The sequence below is a fragment of the Vollenhovia emeryi genome, unplaced genomic scaffold, assembly GCF_000949405.1.
Source record: "Vollenhovia emeryi isolate VEMERY1.0 unplaced genomic scaffold, V.emery_V1.0 DF939167.1, whole genome shotgun sequence".
In the NCBI taxonomy this organism is placed as follows: Eukaryota; Metazoa; Arthropoda; class Insecta; order Hymenoptera; family Formicidae; genus Vollenhovia; species Vollenhovia emeryi.
In genome coordinates this window covers 495,428-517,802 of record NW_011967199.1, presented here as the reverse complement: position 1 = coordinate 517,802, position 22,375 = coordinate 495,428, and the positions used below count along the sequence as shown (strand labels likewise).

General features: G+C 45.8%; 1 protein-coding gene across 2 annotated transcripts in view; it reads right to left on the bottom strand.

Moving 5' to 3' along the window:
* Positions 1-5,945: 5,945 nt before the first annotated feature.
* LOC105564226 (mothers against decapentaplegic homolog 6) overlaps positions 5,946-22,375 on the bottom strand; it is a 60,916-nt gene continuing 44,486 nt past the window's right edge. For both annotated transcript variants that reach the window (XM_012016457.1, XM_012016456.1), the window contains 2 exons: positions 9,013-9,213; positions 5,946-7,890 (listed from right to left, as the gene is read on the bottom strand). In XM_012016457.1, the coding sequence (XP_011871847.1) occupies positions 7,547-7,890; positions 9,013-9,213 (545 nt within the window). In that variant the 3' untranslated portion in view covers positions 5,946-7,546. The remainder of the gene's footprint in view (positions 7,891-9,012; positions 9,214-22,375) is intronic.

Below are 22,375 nucleotides of genomic sequence, written 5' to 3'. Positions count from 1 at the left end.
CGGCGGGGGGTGAAAGGCCTCTTGCATTAATTAAGTTGGTCTGTTTCTAAGATACATATACATGGCTGGCGTTGTCTTCGCCAGTGATAAACTGCAAAGAAATAATCTTATTTAGCTAGAAACTGGTAGAAATTTTATTTCTTATATCTTAAATTATATATATTCAATATTGTGGAAGGGAAACTACCGATGGAATTTTTCTTCTTTCGACACGACTAACTAAATTTCGGCTAGCTTCCAAATTAATAGATATTTAATTAAAATTATCTGGAGCACTCACAAACTCTTTTAATCACACTTGATAAATTTTCATACAAAGTACAAACGATTCTACAATAAAAACTATGTTTAATTGTTCTATCTCGTTTAAGTACCGGATGGCAAAGTAATCAATTAATTATGAATAGACAAATTACTCACAAATCTTTTCGATTGCACTTGAAACGTCTTTATACGAAATTCAAATGATCGCATATAGTAGTTATTTAAAAATACGTTTATTTCCGGTCGAGTGTGAGCGAATATTATTTTATCTTCTGGCAAGCATCTCAAAAAGCTTCTTTTTCACGTGGTGTCTCTTCCGGCAGAAATTATCAAGTTCAATTCCTTGCGTACGTTGCACGCTATTGACCGTCGCGTTGTCGCTGGGAAGAAATTAGAATAATCTATATTGTGCAATACATAGCACAATAATAAAATCGTTATGCATATATTCGCCGTCATTACTAAAGAGATTGAAAAGAGGATGTGGTGCTGGTGATGGATGATTAACAACGCGTGAGATACAAATCTTGCAATTTCGTATATTTGTTTTATTTCTTTTTCGTAAAAATGAGTGGAGAGAACTTCCTTGATCTTCGATACACGATCACGTTCGCTCAGTAAGCGTGTTACCTCGTCTCGGAATCGAATATAATGATATTGAAAATAATATATTGTGAGTTCTCGGGAGTTACCTAATAATATCGTTATTTCGTTACGCTATTCGCACTTACTCTCGGTACCTGCTTTCTTTATTATTATTCGTTACTACCATTCGTTATTATTATCGTCGTCGCCAACGATGTAATACATAATATATACATAGTATGTATAATATATATGCGTATGCGCGCGCGTGCGTACACACCTTATGTACAATATATACAGCAGCGTTTATCTCGATTCTTCGTTGTGCACTCCTTCCGATTACATATATAATATATATTTACTTTTTCTTTGTTGCGTTATATCTTATTGCGCGTGATTCGAAAATGAGGAATCGCGGTGTCCGATCAAAAGCTCTTTCACCGTGAAGCTTTTCACGTCGAATATTGAAGCGAAACAACGGTCTCCGCTCGTCGTGATTCGATTCTAAGTCGAAAGTCGTATAAAGAAAATTGATCGCCGAGCGACGGTATCGTATTCACATCGACGAATTTCGAAACTGCCTGTACTGTATTCTCCTCTTCCTTATCTGGGCTCGTACTCTCAACATTCTCGTACTCTAAAATCATTATCATAAAGGGTATCGAAAATGTTTTCTTGACGCTTTGCGTCCCAGCTTCTTTTCTGAAACTATTATACTTTAATTAGTGGCTCTTTGGTTTTGAAACGAAACCACCTTCAGTTTTTAATTTGTACGGGTCGTAATTGAACATTTGCGTTATTTTTAAAAATTTGAAATACAGCAATATTATTTACGCTTGCTTAATATCAAAGGATTAATCGAACGCAAGCGACTAGAAATGTTCCTTCTCGAGTCACTTTACGCTTTCTTAAAGTTTCCAAATTCGTCGACGAGTTTGCGACGTGAATTGCCAGCGGAAGTCGCTCGATCGCCGAAGCGCCGGGAAATGCGATGGCGCGGAGAACGAATTCTTTTATCAACCTCGCGAGATTACGGATTTGAGGCGAGCGTGCGCGATCGGGAAAATTAATCTAATTGTAAGTCATTCGTGTTATAAAGCATCTCTCTACTTCCCAACTATTTGAACTTTCGAAAAGCACAATATCTCGTGGTAAGGCACTATTTGTTTATTCGTTACATCCTAACGGGCGTAGAGTGTGCCCGTAGAACGCAGGACAACGGCAGGAATCGTCGAAGTTCGCCTAAATACGTAAAAATCTTTTCTCTCTTTTTTTTCTCTTTTTATCAAAGTTCAGTCCAGCCGGTACATACGTCGTTAATTTAGAATGAAGAAAAAGAGAGAGGATCAACGAGCTTGTGGAAGGAGGACAGATACGTACGAGCAGAGGGCTTCCTCTTGCTTCTTTTCCATTTTTCTGTTTTTCTTTTCTTTTCTTTTGAAGACAGGCAGTAATACCGTACCGATGCTGATGAAGCGCTTACAGTACTTATCCATAACGGTAGTATTTGCCGATACGCGTGATAACCGCTAATTGTCTCTCTCGTTCTAAACACTAATTAAATGTAACAATGAACGGCTATATAAAGGCACTATGTTTCACAGACGTAGGATCCTTATAGGGAAATCAGCTGCCTTCATTCGTTCTCGTATGCGCGATCTCTTTACCTTTGGCCCGTTCGTTCGTTCCGCCTCCGTCCCCGAATATTCTTCGCGAACAAAAAGAAAAAGATGGGGAAACAGACACCGGCAACCTTCTCCCGCTTTATTGTCACGTATTTTCTTTCTCCCCGCGCGATAAAGAAATTTTATCGAGCTCGGATCGCGATGATAAGCCGCATCAATTTAACGCGAGACTCGCGACTCGAAGGCATCTAATCTCGCTAACGAGGAACTTTCATATTGCATGTCTATGGTTTAAAGATTTATTTAAACCTAGCCCACAGACAGACGTGGAGTGGTCGGTCGGCCGATAGCAGTTATGAGTTAGTAGACGCTAGAAAACGGCTCTAATTGTCGTTCGGTCGTTAACATTAGTGTTATTACTCTCTCGTTATTACTACTACTGGATAATGGCACGTCGCGTCGCCCGAGAGAAACGGTAACTCGTCGAACAAGTGGCCGGCTCTTTTATTGGCGAAAGCCAATCGTTCCGTTTGAGATAAATCTCGCAACGGATAGGCGTAAGAATAAATTATTCTTAATCAGGAAAGCTCAGTCTTGCTTGACGCGCCTCAGATAAACAGTCGTTTGCCGGCGTAACAATCCCCCTCATTACGTGATAACAATGACAATGTCGTATTAATCTCCGTAATAGATATAGATTAATTTTTACGTCGAAATAAAAACATCGAGTGAAAAATGTCTTATGAGATAAAAAGAATATTGGCAAAAAGTATCGTTGGAGAATAAGAAAATACATACGAATATAATTTTTTAAAAGGTACGCTATTGATAATCACACGGAAATAGACAACTTAAAGGGCAGAACGTCAAGTGAATAAACGATGGGGAAAAGCGTATTGTAAAAGCAAGGGCGAAATGGCGAAGCGCGAAGGAGATGAAGGGGGAAGAAGAACGCAAAACGAAGAGGTAGAGTGAAAGAAGACAATCCATGCATTAGATGAATCTATGTTTCAGTCGAAATGCAAAAACGTTCCACGCAGTATTACGAACGTACACAACAGATGTATTTAGTCTTTCTTAATTGAGAAAAGAAAAAAAAAATTCCTCGTCGGTGTATAATTACATTATTCGCATCCTGAGCTTCCTTTCTTTTTCACTTGGATCAGCGTAGACTCGTACTTTTGTTCGGTCTTTACGACGACTACAAAAATTCACGAAAATCATCGAGAAACCTCAGAAGATCTCTCTGCGCACTTTGTGTATTATGTACAGATACAATCTACAAATAACACTTTTGTATCTACGGACATTCCGGAAAAGACGAAAGGCAGAGCAGTATGAAGAATGTCGGCGAGATTGACAGCGATATAGAAAACATAATTACAACGATAGCGATTTCTATCATATATAAAAATCATCCAAACAAACGGGGAACGGAACTCCGCGGGATTTCAATTCATACAAAAAAAAGATCGGCGAAAAAAAGGAATACCACGAAGTAAAACGCGGTACTTACTTTCTCGCCTCTCTCTCTCTCTCTCTCTCCGACAAGTCGTTAAAAAGATTTATTATTGCGAATTTACTATTGGGCTTTCCGTGAGCGTAGATCTGCTTATTCTCCTTCAGAATTTTACATTTATTTTTTTTGGAGAGGAGGATAATTTATATTACACGACTTTTTCGCATTTTCGCGATTATTTCTCTCTTGAAATTCAGAGAAATCGCTCTCGCGTTTATCGCGGCGTGGCATGTCGCAGAGGGAGAAGAGGCCCCGGGACGTCCCCGTAGCGGTATTTACGTCGTAGGACTGTCCTACCATTAATTTTAGAGTACGCCTTCGTAAATTCCTTTTTGTCTCTAACGCGCGACGGCCGGCGACGGCTTTCTCTCTTGGGCGCTCGAGCGCCCAAATAAAACGAGCACGGAGATGCACAAATATGAATCGTTACGTATTTCGTATGCCCTGCGCGTACATTACGCGCCGCGGCTGATCTGCGAATCGACACGAATTACGTTAATTGCCGTTGAGCCACGTTACATTTCTTGTCACTTAACTATTTCCCTGTCATTTCTAAATTCTCACCCTTATCGCATTTGTACGCGGATCGTCTCTTCGAATTATTGCGGATTCAACAGTTAACAGAAATGCGCGGAGGCGCGAATGTCTCTCCTAACGAACATTGGTACTTCGAGCTCGAGACGAGTAATGTTGGGGACAGCTTAAATTACTTGCAATCGGATTCCCTCGAGGATACGGGCGACGTGTCTCGTAAATCGTCAGATCGCCGTCTTGCGTCGCACGCGGGCAGAGGCACGTAATACCGTTTTCAAACGCGTCCCAAGGCGGTGCGCGCGTTCTTAATTGCGGCACAAGGGGCGAATAGATGACAACGTGTCGGGGACTACGGGGACGAGGGATTACAAAAAGCAAGTCGGAAACTCGACCAAAGTGAACAATCTCTGCCGGCGGACGTCCTCTCGTTACAATTATTTTCGCCGATGATCTAACCCGACTGTCGCTTTCTCTCTCTCTCTCTCTCTCACTCTCAATCTGTCTTTCTCTCCCTCTCACGCTACAGTTTAGCTACCTATGAACATCTTTTTGTATACGTCTCTATATACATATCAATATATAACATTTAAGCGGCGTATACGCATCACAATATATCGTTTCTCGCAGCTCTCAATCCGTTCGATAGGTTATTACAAAGTAACGGCCACTTTTACGTTCGATAAAAGCGGTAGTACGAAGGTAAACTAATGGTCGAAAAAACTTACGGGTCGATCAGTCGATTGTATATATGTATATAGACGTGTTTCTTTTCCTTTTTATGCACGCGTATATACGCGCGTGTATGTGTACCGTGTATCGCGTGTGGCGCGCGAATGAATACGTATGACTGGTACACGTTTTACAATATTGTACGCGCTTAAACGCACTGCTCCTGAACACCGTGCACGCTCTTTTTCCTTCTTTTAAGTTTATTCGTACGTCTACAGAGTATGTAAAAAAAAAAAACGTTCGCATATATGTGCGCGTCCCGTGTACAATCCACTTTCGGGGGGAAGCGTTTCCGCGCGCCGGAAACCAGAGGCGCATTGGTTCCGTGGAAAGTAAGTAAGGCGGAGGTCCATCCCTCGTCCTGGTCGAAATTTCGATTTCGACCAGCGGCGCGGCTAACAATAAGCCTAAAGCCTAGTGCAGACTGCACGCAGCAAGCAGCAAGCGTCGAGCAGCAGCCAATCAACGAAGAGATATTTTCTACGCCACTGCTGACGCTTCCGCAAAATTCAGCAGTGTTGGATCCTCGCTGCTTGACGCTTGCTGCTTGCTGCGTGCAGTCTGCACCAGGCTTTAGAGAAGATGATCCTCGCGAAATTAGCAACGCGCGTCCCTCATTTCCGACACGCAGAATCTTTCCCGTTTAATTAATCGTTATACGCTAACGCATCTCGTTTTGTTTCTCTCTCTCTCTCTCTCTCTCTCTCTCTCTCTCTCTGTTGTCTCGCTTGCTTCGCAATCGTAAAAAAAGGAAGAAAGAAAAGATTCGAACTCTTATCACAGTACATCGTATTACTGTAGTACAAAGCTCCGGTCGAGGAGGAGGCGTAATTTTTTTTTCTTTTTTTCGTGCGAAACGAGCTTGGCACGCGGCGCACTTTTGTCTCCCGAGAGTACGCGCTGCACCGAGGAGGGAAGCTGGGAAGGCACAGTGTATGTACATGTACTATACGTATGTACAGCACCGAACGACGATCGGAGATCGCACACCCGGGACTCGTGGCACGTCTTAGACCCGATCGCGTGGCCATTCGATTCAGTACTGTCCCCTCGCGACGTAGGTCTCGCCAAAGAACTTGTGCTGCTGTACGGGCATGACTCTCAAATAAACGGTGAATTATAAGAATTTGAGTTGATAAAAATTCACGAGTAAAAATTGTTCGGTCAATATTTACATTATTTCGTTTTGCAATGATTGTTAAAATATACGAAAGAGAGATACACTAACGTTTACGTGTCGAACAGTAGTTTTTCTCTCTTTCTCGTCAATAATATAAGTTCTACGAAGTGTAACGAGCGTGCGGATAAGTTTGCGATAAGCCCGTTTGTAACTTACCGAATAATTGTCGAGGTACAGCCGCACGTTCGATTACTTTCTGCGCTACGTTACGGGTCATTTAGCTTCCTTGAATTGTCCTGTCCGTTACTACATACCGATGAATCCGCGCTGTTCCTTGAACTTTTCCGAACGACTGACACGAGAACGAGAGCGCGATTACCCGAAAAAATCCTTTTCAAAGATCCATCGTGAAAGGTACTCTCTGTCTACGTCTATCCTCTGTTTCGTCGATGTTACTCTTTTCGCTTCATGCTTCATCTTTACGAGACTAAGAATTTTCCCTGCCATGCTGAATTCAGAATCCACGCGCGCGAATTCGCGAGCCGGCGCGCGCAGACCATAAACGCAAGTGACTAGACCTACCGGAAGCCCCGACTCTCTCCGCTTCCTCCGTCGGAAATTCTCACACGAGTCTCGAGAATAGCATCGACGCCTGAACGATTAGAGAATAAAATTTAAAAAAATGAGGGGGAGAGAATCTCAAACGCACGCTTCGTAAAGATCTCAAGTCCCATTCGTGTGAGCCTCGATGTGAATCTCTCCGTTCGTACGCGCTCGATGAACACGCTCGCGGACGATCTCCGCTCGATTCCCGTTTCTCGTTCTACCGACGAAAACGGTACGCGACGTTGTTCCTAAAACGTATTACTTCGACGGTGTGTACTTTGGTAAGACTGCTGGGGTTGTGTCGGGGCGACCCGGGCACGGCGCCGCTGGGAATCGCCCCCGGCGCACGCACACGTGTTCTTTTTTTATTTATTTATTATTAACACAGCTCTCGCTAGGACGGAGCTAAAGGCCACGGTCTCTCTCTTTCTCTCTCGCCGTAACATTATCACCAATCCTCCCCGAGAACAACGACGACAACGATGACGATGGGGGGAGCAAGAGGCGCGAGTTGAGGACGAGACTTGACGATGCTTTTTTCGGCCCGGTCAGCCTCGGGGATGATCACCTGCACGGCGCCAGGAGCACCTCGAGCCAGCACGGGCAGGAAGTGACTTCCTGCCGCGAATACTTGGGTCCCCAGCCCTTGACGAAGCTGATGCGGACGGAGTTAATGTCGACGGGGCCGGAGGCGGTGAAGCCGGCGGCCCGGCCACCGCCACCGCCGCCGTATGGAAGCTGCAGGATCTTGGCGCGGTCGAAGATGTTGAGACAGAAACCCGGCGGCACCCGGTAAACCAGCAGCGTCCTCGATTCCGGGTCGTCCAGGGTGGGCGAGTTGACGAAGATCGGGTTCTCCGACCGATTGTACGCCCATACACCGTCCGCTTCTTGGCTGAGCGTTAATCCTGCGACAGAAACACGTTCCCCTCATTACTCGTCACGTACCGGGGTCTTTATGAGTTTAGTACCATCGCGTGTACCAAGTATGCATGTGAAACGCTCTTAGTTGTTCACTGCCCACTCTATACGGCTTGATTTATTCTTTGGCTCAAAACCGAAAGACTTTTATCGCCAGGGAATTGAAAATTTAGGATTAAGATGGCAAGAAGTTGCAAATAATAACGGAAGACGTAATTTGGATTAAAATTAAAATTTCAAACTTTTTACTTGAAAAATACTCTCTAAAAATCTGCATTACCCATGGGATAATCCAAGGGTATTGTGGTGTACAGATTTGCGACATTACTGGGCATTACTAGGCATTTTTTGGGCACTAGGCCTTGCTGGGGCATTATACACAGTAAAAAATGGTGTGAATGTTATTTTAACTTAAAATTTAGAGTGGGCTTTTTGGGACATGTGAAAAATGTTAACATTAACATTGTATTTTTTACTGTGCAAAGATATAATACGATAAAACAAGATAAATAAGATAATAAGATAAAGCGATGCCCACTGGACATTAGTGGGCATTGGTGTACAAGAGTTTGGTCAGCGGTTTCCGAGGGGGAAACCGCTGAGGGCATTGTGGTGTACAAATTTGCGGCATCACTGGGCATTACTAGGCATTTTTTGGGCATTAGGGCTTGCTGGGGCATTATAAATATAAAATAAGGTAAAATAAGGTGATAAGATAAAGTAATGCCCACTGGGCATTAGTGGCCATTGGTGTATAAGATTTTGGTCAGCGGTTTTCCCCTCGGCGGTTTCTCCCTCGGGATAACAAAACACAATATACTGCCTAACATCTTATAATTATTGCGAAAATATAGTTATTATGAAAATTATTTATAAACTTACGTCTAACAATACACATTTCCAATAAACCTGAAGATTCTACGTGTGTGGAAGAAAAAGTTAAAAACAACTTTATTCTTGGCAAGAAATGGCACAAATGAGCACATAAGTCTCTAATATCTTTAATAAGCCTGGCAGATTCCTAGAAAAAAGAACGCACTGGCTCTTAAAGCAAAACAAAAAAATGAGGACGTTCTTCGAAACGGATGGGTTTCCGCGAAGGGACTTACCGAGACCGATTTTGTTGCGCGTACGCTGGACCGCGGACGTCGCATTGTGATTCTCGGCCAGAGTCGCCAGACAGAGGCCGTCGCCGTCGTGAAGGGAGTCGAAGACGTTCACCGTCGATGGTTCCACGGGATACAGACGGCCGACTCGACCGTCCAGTTCCCAGTACGCCAGGGTGCACCATTCCCTCTGTCCCGTATCACCTGCGAAAGAAAAAAAAACCCGGGGACGTTTTATTGAGGATTGCTGGTCTGCATCATGCGCGTCGAGTATAAATGACATTACATTTGCTTCCTACATTTCGTCCCCCTTTGCGCCAATACCATGAATCTGCGATTTGGTAAATTCTTGGGAATTCACAATTGAAAGTGTCCTATTATCAAATATGTTCCTAATATGAGATAGCGAGGTTTCTGCTAAATTAATAGACAACATTCTGTTGGTTCCATCGTGAGTTTATTGCCCTTAGAGCGAAGTATGTTTAATGGAATTCTTGGAAATTCACAATTAAAAGTGTCCTATTATGAGATATGTTCCTAATATCAGATAGTGAGGTTTTTGATAAATTAATAGACAACATTTGTTGGTTCCATCGTGAGTTTATTGCCCTTACAGTGAAGTATGTTTAATGGAAAATGCATTGTTTGACGTGTAATCGTCGCGAAGAAAGAGTTGCGATTGAATTTGGACGTTGAAACCTGCTATCTTAAATTAGAAGCCTACCTCATAATAGAGGACTTCCCTCTATTTTTTTTGCTATGCTACACTTTTATCGTTTTGAACGTGCAATTCGGTAAATCTTGGAAATTCACAGTTAAACGTATATGTATTGTTTGCTGTGCTACACTTTCATCGTTTTGGCATAAGAGGGACGCTTTCCATTCGCGAATTAAAAAGCCGCAACGGGTACAATTACAGTCAAGTATATCAAATTTCTCTTTTCAAAATAGTCACGTTAAATAAATACACGAGACAGCATTAGCGTGTTACGTACTAATACGTATATAAAATTTAAGAAGACGACAAGGAATCCTCCAATAGTTCGCGAATTTACGATTCTTTATTTGCCCTATCGATTTAAATACGTGGATTTATTGTTTCAACGAAAAGCTGCGTTTTAAATACCGACAGATAATCGACGTGCAGTTTACCGAGTTGAAAAACTTGACACAGAGGTATTATTGTTAGACTAGATCCGATCTAGATCCAACCCGACGAAAAATGGCATCCTCTCTGTTTAGCTTATTCTTGTTAATCCTCTTTGCGCGCCGAATAGAGAAAATCTCAGCAAGACTGTTTTAAAGCAAAAGACGTTTAAAAAATACGGTATTTATTTGTAAGATCTCCACTGTTACGTTGTTTGATATCTGTAGAATATTGTTTATCTGCTCCACGTCGGGAAAAGATTGAAGACTTTAGGCCTCTTCCATTGTCAGATTATCTCACCGTCGCTTTACAAACCATTCTTTTTTTCTGCACTGTCACACGCAAATAAATGGTTTGCCGCATGCGTCGGGTGCGATCACCTTATAGTCGGAAACCGGACAGCACGAATTACCGTCGCGAAGGATCGGGCCATTGTATAGTTCTACGCTTAATCACATTCGTCGAAAGTAAATCGTCTAGACACGTCGATTTTCCATGTTGTTTATCTACCGGATGTCGCCGAGACAAGGAGACCCTTCCGCAATCTTTTGTCAACGAGTGGCTCTTTCCGGTAAAGAGGTTCACTGCGGGGAGAAGCTGCGGGCGATGTTACAAAGGGGCGCCCGGCAAATCCCACGCTTTTCGTCGCTACGGCGTCTCCGGTGACGTCGCCACCGCTTGGGATCGGCGCCAGGATCCCGCAGGCCGGACGTAGCGGCCGGGCAAAATGAGAATTCAGACGGAGGAAGACATAAGGTGCACCGCATGATGGTGCAATGTCGAATGGTGCTTGAGTTCGAGTCCAGAATACAATGACACGGGACGGTCACGGATTAATGTTAACACGATCACCGTGACACGTCTTGACCAATGTTACCGGTCTTGCTGAGATTTTCTCTAGTCTTATAGATTTAACTTAATATTGTGTGTATGTGTGTTTATGCAATATTTAACAAATACTCTCGCCTCCTTCTGACGTTTATTAATATTTATTGTATTTTATCCCTTTGAAGCACATATATGTCACACCTTTCAAAATTAAAAAACCAGCTTCTTTCACTCCGATGTCTTTATGTCCAAAAGAACCATTAAATATTAAATTTCAGAAAAATCGGCTGAAAGGAAAAATGTGTGCTTCGAAGGGTTGAATATTATTTTCTCTATTCTCATCAATATTTAGCATTGAATATTTTTTCCTAATGTCTAGTAGTGTATTTTAATATTGCGAGTGATGTTTCGTTGCATAACACGAAATGTAAACTGAGATCCTTTAAACTCTCGGACACCATACAACTCTTTTAATGCCCGTTTCTTACCGATGCAGATTAACTTTAATCTCGGTTTGAATTACTTTTTATATTTTCTTTAATTTTTAAAACTACAAAAAGATCTAAAGTAAGTTGAACCGTGACCAAAGTTAAACTGCATTGGTAGAAACGAGCACAAGTCACACGCTCGTATCTCTGTATTTTTTTACGTCTTCTTTTACTTTTTCGCAACTTATTTCCAATATTACAACTCAATTTTTTCGCAAACAGTCCTACAAAACTTTGTTATTTATATTGAACTGCTAAGCGAGGAAAAGCAATATTACACGTTATTTATCGAGTTTATTTTTTCATATGAAAGCAAGATCTTCAAAATCACTATTAAATTTCCGTAGCGTCCTAAAAATTGCGCCCGACAAAACAGCCAGCGACTGAAAATAAAATCGCTGACAAGACATAAATTCCCGACGAAGTACGAGCGTTCGAACGATCCGTGGATTACTCATTGTTTACACGGCACGTTGAACATATAATTTACATAGTATACATATAGACGTCGATCATATTTTAAGCGTAAACGCCCAACACCGTTGCTACGCTGCAGCGCGTCGCGACGCGCCTCCGAGCGAGCGATTTCGCGTCACCTAGCGCGCGACCGTCGAAGACGTGGCGAGCGTTTGCCGATGATCGGTAACGCGATCGACGACCGCGGAGGGGAGTCCGGGCCCCGGGGGAGACCTCCGACGAGACGATCGGGGGCTCGAAGGATCCGGCGGATCGAAGGCTCGGTCGCGAGGGCGACGAAAGCGTGCGACGCGACCGTCGAAGACGAGGCGATCGCTTGCCGATGATCGGTAACGCGATCGACGACCGCGGAGGGGAATCCCGGGCCTCGGGCCCCGGGGGAGACCTCCGACGAGACGATCGGGGGCTCGGGGGATCCGGCGGATCGAAGGCTCGGTCGCGAGGGCGACGAAAACGTGCGACGCGACCGAAAAACAGCCTTATCGCGACCGCAATAAACATCGTTCGATCTCCGAGGCCCCCGCTCGGACATCTCGGGGGTCGGGGCTTGGCTCGGTTCGGCTCGGCTCGGCTTGGCTTGGCTCTCTCTTTCCGCGCGGCACCGCGACGAGAGCTGGCGAGTGCGTGCCGTAGAGCGGCGTCGCGCACGGGAAAGAGAAAGATGGGGCGCGGGCGGCGGCGGCGGTGGCGGCGGCGGCGACGGCGGCGGCGGCGGGGAGTCGGGGGGCCCCTTGTGCTTCCACCACAGATAAAAATAGATATTACGAGTTTACCGCGGCGCCAAGATTGCGGGGTATCGCGACGATTACGTCATCGGTAGTAGCGCGAGTGGTTGGAGCAAGGACGCCTGTCGCGTCGCCCGCCGTCGCCAACGTCGTCGCCGTCGTCGTCGACGTTCGACGTCGTCGTCGCCGTCGAATTTTCATGTTTATCTGCGATCGTCTGCGGTCCTTTAGCAGTCTCTGGCCGCCGCCGCCGCCGCGGCCGCCGCACGGCTTTTATTCCCCATCGTGTTATCGCGCCGCGGACCAGAAGCGCGAAATCAACCGCGAGGTAGATACGCCGGGTATACAGGGTGTCCCGAGAGGCAACCGCGGTCGCACGAAACTGTCCGGACATTAGGGCGATCGAGACGAGTGCTCTCGCTTCCGACGCTTCAAGGCGCACCGGAAGACAGTTTGGTTCCAAGTGATCTACGCGGGGGAGGGAAGATCTCGCGAGTTTGCAGTGCGCGCGAGGCATATCAGATCCGCCTGTGCTCGCCGTCGGAATTCTCGACGTTGGAGTAAAAGCGCGATCCTTCTCGATCCCGCGGCTCCCGGGTGGGGGAATAAATCATGGGGGATAACGCGCCGTCGGGGAGGAAGCGCGAGAATCGCGAGGTGCGTCCCGCGTGCGTCTCGCGATACAATAAACGCAGTCACGAAATGTGGGACACGCACACGCGCGCGGGGCTCGGAAAATTGGAAGCAGACTGAAAGCCCTGTAATAAAGCAATTCTGTCGGTTCTCTGAAGATCACGATAAAGAAGCAATTACGGAATTGACTGCAGCTTGCCGCAGCTCTTAAGTGTCCTCATTTCTCTATATCGAGATAGAGGAAGAGAGAGAGAGAGAGAGAGACAGACGGGACGTATTATTTCACGTTTAGCGACGTACGTCCGCGAGTCTTTTATTTTCGTAATCGCTCCCGTTTCCAAGGATCTTGCAGCCGGATTAAGAAAAACCTCAATGAAACGGTGCCGGCGACCGCGGCGCGAGAATTATTTGCCGTCCTTTGCGCCGTCAGAGAGAGAGAGAGAGAGAGAGAGAGAGAGGGAGAGAGAGAGAACTTCAATTCGTTAAATTCTTCTAATCGCGCATGACGTCGATTCTACGCGAGAGCGTTAATATATAACATCAATACGTAACTAATACGAAAATGCGAGTCACGTCTCAGGTACCAGCGAGTTAAATTTTTATAATGAACTAGAGAAGAAGCCGTTTTCGATCACATTGGTTCATAGTCTAATAATCAAGGGGGTAACCACTAGCTAAAATGTCCCACCGATTACATGATTTCATTAGATTTCGTACGATTTCATCTGATTAGAAATAATTTTATCTAATGAAACACGTTGCCTTTTATGATATCGACAATACAGTATAAAGTTGTAAAAGAGCAGAATTCAAGTGATTTTGTCTATAAATTTCTCGGGCCGAATTCTAGCATCGTGAACATCGTGACGTCTAAAATGCCGATAACTGACGTTTTTAATTCCGTCTCCCATCTTATCGACACTGATCGAGTTTGCCAGCGGCTTTAGGATCCCCTTAAATCTACAATTGATTTAACTCTTGATGCTAACAAGTATCCTATTAGAATCGCTGCGTGTGTAAAGAATTTATTGCGAAAAATATCACCCGAGCCGGGGTTTCGAATTAAACGCCGACTCGACAAAAACAAGAGACACTCCTCATTCTCATCTCTTTGTCTCCTCTTATTTTTTTCCTCCCGGTGTGAACCACAATTTTCCAGCGACGCGCGTACGCGCGGGCTCGCGTCGGCGCGGTGATAAAATAACAAAAAAACGTAAACTCTCAGCGCGATCGGGGAAGGATCCGTCTAATGGCTGGGCGCGGAGAGTCGGCCGCGGAGAGATATTTATCGTGTGCAGTGGCGTACGCAGATCTCGAGTGTCGACCTTCCCAGCCGCATACCAATCGCCGCGCGGAGCGATACGGGCAAGGTGTTTGCACGGGAGCGTGTGTAAACACGGATGGGAGAAAAATAACGCGCGCCGTCCCCGAGACACGCGACAGCGTCGGCTGAAGTGTCTGGAGTTTCGTTTGGAATGCGATACCATCGCTGGCTGTTGCTCTGCTGCCGTCGCTACCGTCCCGGTCGTCCCGCGTTGACAGAAGTACGTACATACACATCTCGCGAGATAAGCCAAAATCATAATCCGCGGATATCGAATCGACGCACGACCGCGAAAGGGAGGAGGGGAATGTTTTTAGTACCAAGGAACGTGAAAAAAAAAGAGTTGTTCGGGGAAGAAAGACCCGCCGGCAGCGGATCAATTGTGCATCTTGCAACATAGTGAAAATGTTAAAAGTGAGTAGCTTGGTCTCTCTCTAAAGGCCTGCGTCCACGATGCTAGAACTTGGTCCGAGTTCTATAGTTTCAAGAGATGCGCTTTCATGGAATAGCTGCGAGTTGATTGGCTACACATTTCTCGAAACTAGAACTTGGACCAAGTTCTAGCATCGTGGACACTGCCCCTAACTATTTCCCTCAGAAAGAGACAAAGCCGCTCACTTTTAGCATTTTCACTCTATCGTAAGACACACGATCGACCCCCTGAATCGTCCGCTGCGAGGAATCGATCGGTTGATTATTCACGGGGCGGGAAAACGAGTCGTACGAAATTTTCGCGCTCGTCAATTCTAAAAATAAGAATTGTATCGTCCCGCGGGACAATGGCTCGCGTTTGTCCGATCGCGCCGAGGTCGCGGGCGGCGTCGCGACGCGCGGAAATAAATTCAGACGCTAGAAAAAGGGGCGTCTAGCGGAGCGCGGGACGGTTCGTAAATCATTGGGGCGAGCCGCCGCGAGTAGCCGCCTCTCTCTCTCTCTCTCTCTCTTTCTCCCCCGATAATAAATTTCGACGAACGAGAGAAGGAGACGCGGAAGAAACGGAACGGCCGACGCCGTCGTCGCGGCACTCGGCCCGAAAGCGAATTCCAGGGAGATTGGATGCAATTACTTATCGACGCGCGCCGCGTCGCGATCCGCAAGAATAATGCCCGGCGGCCTTCCGACTTCGCCCCCGCGACGCGACTCGCTAGTGAAGAGACTGACGGGGCGAGCGGGGAGGGGCAGGGGCAGGGGTTGTTGTTTTGATCGGCTCGATATTTTACATTTGTAAATTAATCCGCCGAGATTTACATCCGCCGCGTCTCGCGCGAACCCGATTCGCGTTTTCCGGCGAAGCGGAAGCGAGAGAGAACCATTCGCGAGAGAGAGAGAGAGAGAGAGAGAGAGAGAGAGAGAGAGAGAGAGAGAGAGAGAGAGAGAGAGAGAGAGAGAGAGGGGGAGGGTCATTTCTTCTGTCGATGGATTTAGCATGAATTGTAACAGAGCGCAATGAATCGGCACATTAACATATTCGCATTTAGAAAAGTTCAAGAAAGCTGTGCGTTCACCCACGGTAAGATTCAGTCTAGTTAAGACGCTGTTGAATTAAAAAACAATTAAGTTGCTTGAGTTAACGTCACGGGCCGCCACGAACATAGACAATTCGTTGAATTCTATTTGCCATGGAAAATTATCCAGATTATTAGGACAACTATCTGATGTTTTTCATTCATTAATATACTGACGTTGTGTCAAGGCCTTTATTTCAATTACACTGACCTTGTTGCAACATTATTTTTTCCCGTGCATTAATTATATATATTTTAACGCAATCGATAAAGAGAAAGTTAATAGTTCAATTCTCAATTTTCAATGTCCAACAGCACACCGTTTTTGAAACCAGAGACGTGGAAACTGTTGAAATGCGAATCGAATCGGAACGAGATACGACTCGACATAAAGAATCCCTTGATTCGTACGTTGATTCTATCATAAAGATAAAAGAATCAAAAAAATTCGTTTTCTTCGAAAGAAGAAACTAAAATACGAGGGAAGCCCGTAGGTCTATACAATTGTTATAATTTTGAAAAAGAGTTAATATCGACGTTTCCATCTCCGCGACGTCGCGTGCCGCATTTTACGTTCGCTGCGGTCGATAAGAAAAAGCCAATTGTGAACGGCGCTTTAAGCGGTTCGCGCGCGACCGATGCAAAGCCATCGGAGTGCCAATGTGTTTTCCCAGTTGGGTCAAACACCCTGAAGCTTAGATAAGGTTCCCAACCTTGGCATGGCCGAGCCAAGTAACTGCGTAACGTAGGTGCACATGCACGACGACAATCACGTCGCTGTTCCGCGCGTTAAAAATCTCGCACGTAAGAAGATAAGCCGCATGCGTCAGTACGAAGCAGGGCGGTACGTGGAAAAATAATTCAAGTCGTAAGATTTCGATCTTTCATTCATTGTAATGAAAAATCTGCGAGCCGCGTAACATACGATTTCAAATCTCTCGTACGAAAAGAACTGGAAATGCACGTAAAGCGGCTTAGAGTGCAGACATGTAAAAAAAACTCGAAGCATCGCACTTTGATTATTTTTATCGCCCGTTTGTTTATCGAAAATAAATCATGCAATCTCTTGAGATCTCGCGGAAAGCTACGAGACACAATGGTGGTGGTACGTAAATACGGGTGACGGAATATCATCTTCTCCGTCCTTCATATTTTCTTCACTAATCCTGCGCCACTTCTGCTATTGACGTTCCTAACAATGCATTAGAGATGCGCGAATCAAGAATTTTTTAAGTCGTGAAATATAATTTTTAATTAACAACGCAATTATTAAGATGAATTTTAAATATGTGGATAACAACTGAATATTTTGATGTGGGGAAAAATAATATTGATAGCGTAATATGAATTTATTTTAAAGTAAAAGACACTTAAATATTTAACATAAAACTAATGATACTTTATTTGATGTCGCAACTGTTACAATTAGATGAAAAATCTGTAACTGGTTGAATCCAAAAGTAAGAATCAATGAGTGGTTGTAGTGTCGAATGCATGAAATATAATTTGCGCGATCGAACCATCTAATAGACTTGAAATTTTCAAATTCAGACTCGAGTCGCATTAATTGAAACCGGAATCGAATCGAAACTCATTCGATTCAACTCATATTGAGACGCACGTCCTTTGCTCTCGAAACGCTTTTCTACATTTTTTCGCCAGTTCTCCCTCCAGCTAGATCCGCTTTGCTCGTAGATTCTCAGTCTTGACCCTGATTCCCGCGCACATCCACGGCTATCTCCGTCTAATCTATTCCAAAAGGAAGGAAAGAATTTCGCGGTCCGCTCGCTCGTCCGCGAGGGCATGGCACGCGTGCACGCCGCGATCGCGCCGCGGCAGCGGGGAGGGCAGGCGGCACGCATCGGGGTCGACGGCTATACGGTAAAGGTAGTAAAGGCAGGCGGCCGTGTCGCGTATATATATCGGCGCTCGGACAGAGAGAGAGAGAGAGGAGAAAGAGACGTGACCCTTGTCCTTCAAACGGCCTTTCTACGACCGCGCGCGTGTAGCGCCGTATAGGTGCGCGTTGCATACCTAACGACACGCGGCTCTCGCGTAAGCTCGCAGTGGAGACCCTGTAATCAGAGACTGGCCATAAGAGTTCGTCAAATTCCCGCGAGTGAGAGAAAAACACAGGCTATTCTACGATCGTAGAAGAGCGAGATAGGCCTATGTTTCTCTCTCACTCGCGGGAATTTGACGAACCCTTATGGCCAGTCTCCGATTGCAGGATCTCTAGCTCGCAGTAGAGATTCTGTAATCAGACTGGCCGTAAGAGTTCGTCAAATTCCTGCGAGTAAGAAGAGAAACATACATCGTAGAAACGTAAAAGAGTGAGATAGCCTATGTTTCTCTCTCACTCGCGGGAATTTGACGAACTCTTACGTCCAGTCTCTGATTACAGGGTCTCTAGCTCGCAGGAAAGCCGGCCATCGCGAAACCCGCCCCTCCTCGTGCGTGCACGCGTGTGCGTGCCGCCGCGCGTACACGGCGAGCGCAACGAGAGCTCCAGCCATAACCCACAATTCTCCGCTACCAGCAGGGACGCACTTGCCAAATTCCTCACCTCCGTCGCGGACGTGCCGCAGCCGCCAGGTCCCGCTTCGCCGAGAGGAGAACGCGGGCCGAAACGCGGCCCGACCGATCGAGCGCGCGCGTCCACCTTGCACGCGTGCAGAAACGCTTCGCGGCTTCCTTCGTAACTTATTTAAGTAAGCGTGGATTTACGACTTTTTCGACGATTTTCGTGTAATACCGAGGGCTAAACCGCTGACCAAAATCATGTACAGTGATGGACAGAATGGTTACACCCTTTTTTAAAATGAGTTTAGGAAAGCGCATTTAGATTCAGGTGTACGTTCCAAAACTTTTTTTTCCTGAGGAAAATTTTACTTGAGCGGTAGATGGAAAACGCTCAGAATAGTTTCGGAATGGCCATCGAGTAAAATATAATAAACGCATGTTCCTAAACTCACTGAAAAAAAGTGTCGCAACCGTTCCAGCTATCGCTGTACACCAGTGCCTACCAATGCATTAACATTAGACAGTAATGTCCAGTGCATTACTTTATTTAATAATAATCTTGCTCCCCTTAGGGTTACAATCTTATGCATATCTCCACATACACCACTTATCCTAGAGACTCCTCTTAACCGGAATAGTGCATTACTTTATCTTTCATTTTAGATTCTTTACAACGCCCCAGCAGGGCCAAGTAAAGGGCCAAAAAAGTCTGTGTCCACGATGCTAGAACTTAGTCCAAGTTCTAGTTTCGAGAAATGTGTAGCCAATCAACTTGCAGCTATTCCATAAAAGCTTGGACCACGTTCTAGCATCGTGGACTCGGGCCTTTACACCCACTAATGCCCAAAAAATGCCTAGTGATGTCGCAAATCTGTGCACCGCAATGCCCTCAGCGGTTTACCCCTCGTATAACACAATTTAGATCGTGTATTTCAATGTGTAAGATATTGACAGTCGAGAAAGAGAGATAGCACAATGTATGCTATTGATTGACGTTTATGAATATTCTAATTCGATTCGCCAGACTGGAGCAAATACGTTGTTTTGTTTTTACGCGCGTCTTGGTCTCTCGACAACAACCCGTATTATTTATTGTCCCGTTGCATATGCAACGAGCGGCCGGCCGGTCGACTCGTTAAAGGCTAAGAGCCGATTTGACCCCCGGCGAATCAATCTCCGTCGTACGAGAGAGAGTCGCGCTTTTGTGCATCTCCGCGCGCGGAACGGACGGGACACCGTCGTCTATTTTTGTTCCCACGGGAATGCACCCCTCGCTAAAAATAGATGCCGTATCCGCTTCCGTATCAGATACCCATAACGCGGGACGAGATCCCGACTCGACGGGCGCGAGGGACACCCCGTATATGCATACGTGCGCGCGAATACGCACCGGACCGCCGTCGTATTGTATGCATATACCGCGGTGTACGCACACACACGTGCGTACATATATATATCTAGTTTGATAGACGAGAGCGCGCGATAGGAAACTACGAGTTTAGCCGAGCGGTGTTTGCAATGCCCGCGATAAGATGCGCCGTGGCGCACCAGTGGCGCCTGTGCTGTGTACCGAGACTCATTTCAGTATTTCAAAGGCCGCGGGAATCGCCGGCCAGGACGAGCTCTCGGACGCCTAATCTCGGTGGTGGCGACGGCGCCAGATTACCGGGGAGGTCCCGTTAACGGGCCGTCGATGTCGAAATGATAAGCTAAAAGAGAGATAAAGGTATCTCTCTTTCAGCTTTATCGTTTATTTTTAACTTTCATCGGTGAAAAAATAGAACCCTGTCAGAGTCCTCTTTAAGGCCTGTGCCCGCGATGCTAGAAAACTTGGACCAAGTTCTAGGTCTTTAGCTTCTCCCAGTGGATTCGGCCGGAGTGATTCTGCGCCTTTTGCACTTTTTTAATCTAGAACTCAATTCATGAAAAACGTTTGTGTAATACACAAATTATAAGGCTTGTGCGTACGGATCGAAAGTGTCCCACTGTTCGGACTGAATCAGAGAACAGCATGGTATCGTCAAAACTAAAGCCAGCGGCACACGATGCTATTTTGCATATTGGATTTTATGCAAGAGCCAACAAGGATGCAGAGTTTTAGATCAGGTGACTTAGAGTTAAATCCTGATTGGCTCTCGCGAGCAATCCAGTAGGTAAAATAGTATCGTGTGCCGCTGGCTTTAGTTCAGAGCGCACACTTTCGATCTGTACGCATAAAAAAAAGTCCCTGCCGTTGAGAAAGATCGGAGCTTCACGGACCCCGAGTATCTTATCTCTCGCGATCGAGTACTAAATCTGGTATGCGAAATCGCGCAATTCTCTTTAAAAGTTGCGCATCGAGTATTTTGGCTCCCGCTAATTGGCAACGCGATAACGTTCCATCATCTAAATATCGCAATCCGCAAATATTTACATAACCAGTGGCGCTAAGTTAAGCACGCTTAGATAAATACGTCGAGATACGTACGAATTATCGCGCCGAGGCGGTCCGTCTTATTCGCCGCGACAGAAAAGCTGGTATGTACGTTAATAAATACGTGTTAAATACACGATTAAATATGTTAATGTGGCTATCGCGAATACGTCCGTCGGCCGGACGTCGAATCGCGCGCGCCTCCTCGGGCTTGATAGATCGCGCCAGACGGGGCACGTTAAACTGGACGGCAGGTGCGCAACGGGAGAATCGTTTTCAGCCAGGCGCGTGTAATCGGAAACGAGAAAGAAACTAGACGACGGGACTGTATAGGAATAAGACGTGGCGCGGGAAGACCCGCGCTACCGGCTTACCTTGAGGGAGAGACGCGCGCGATTCCAGAAGATCAATGAAGATATACCACCCGTGGCGATCCTTTTCGCGACGGCGCGCGCGTTACTTTTCCCCGCGGGGATCGAGAAACCGGTATACGCGATTTCGTCGAGCCCGCGAATCTCGATATCGCTTTTTCGCGCGCGTTCACGCTGTACGTGTCCGAATGCGCTTAAACGCGAAAGCGCCCGAGTTGCGCAATCGCGTAACACGCGCCGACCTGGCCGCGGGAAATACGAACGTGGATTCCGGGACAGCGACGTCCGATCGAAACTTTATTCGCGCGGCCTCGCCAAGGCGGTATCGTGATCGCGTTAGGAACGTGTCTGTCTCTTCGTGAAATTCCACGGGAAATCACGCGCGCGTGTCCTCGTCGATCAGCGAAATTGTAGAGACGGCAAGCGTGCACTTTATCGCCTCGTAGACGTAAATACCATATAATTTTCCTCGTTTACACACAAGCATTGTTTTATCAAATATTGCGAAATACCATTAATTTTCTGGGAACGTTTTCATACTTGATAATTTGAAATACATGAGCGGACGATTAAGGAGCAGTTTCACAAACGTCGGTTAACCGAAGGTTAATTGATTCCCTGTCTCCTCTTAAATAATAGGATGGAAAAAGATAGGGCGTCGACTGAACTCTGGTTATTAGTTAACCGACGTTTGTGAAACTGGCCCCAAAGGCCAAATCAGACTAGCAATTGCTGACTCGGATTGGATTGGGATTGGCGAGTGACGATTGTCCTCTAGCCAATGAGAGCCGATTAAATCGCTCGCTGCTTTGCTCTCATTGGCTAATCTCAATCTCAATCCGTAGTCTGATACGGGCTTTAAAGGACAATGGTCAATCGCCAATTCCAATCCGAGTCGGCGATTGCTAGTCTGATTCGGTCTTAAGGGGATG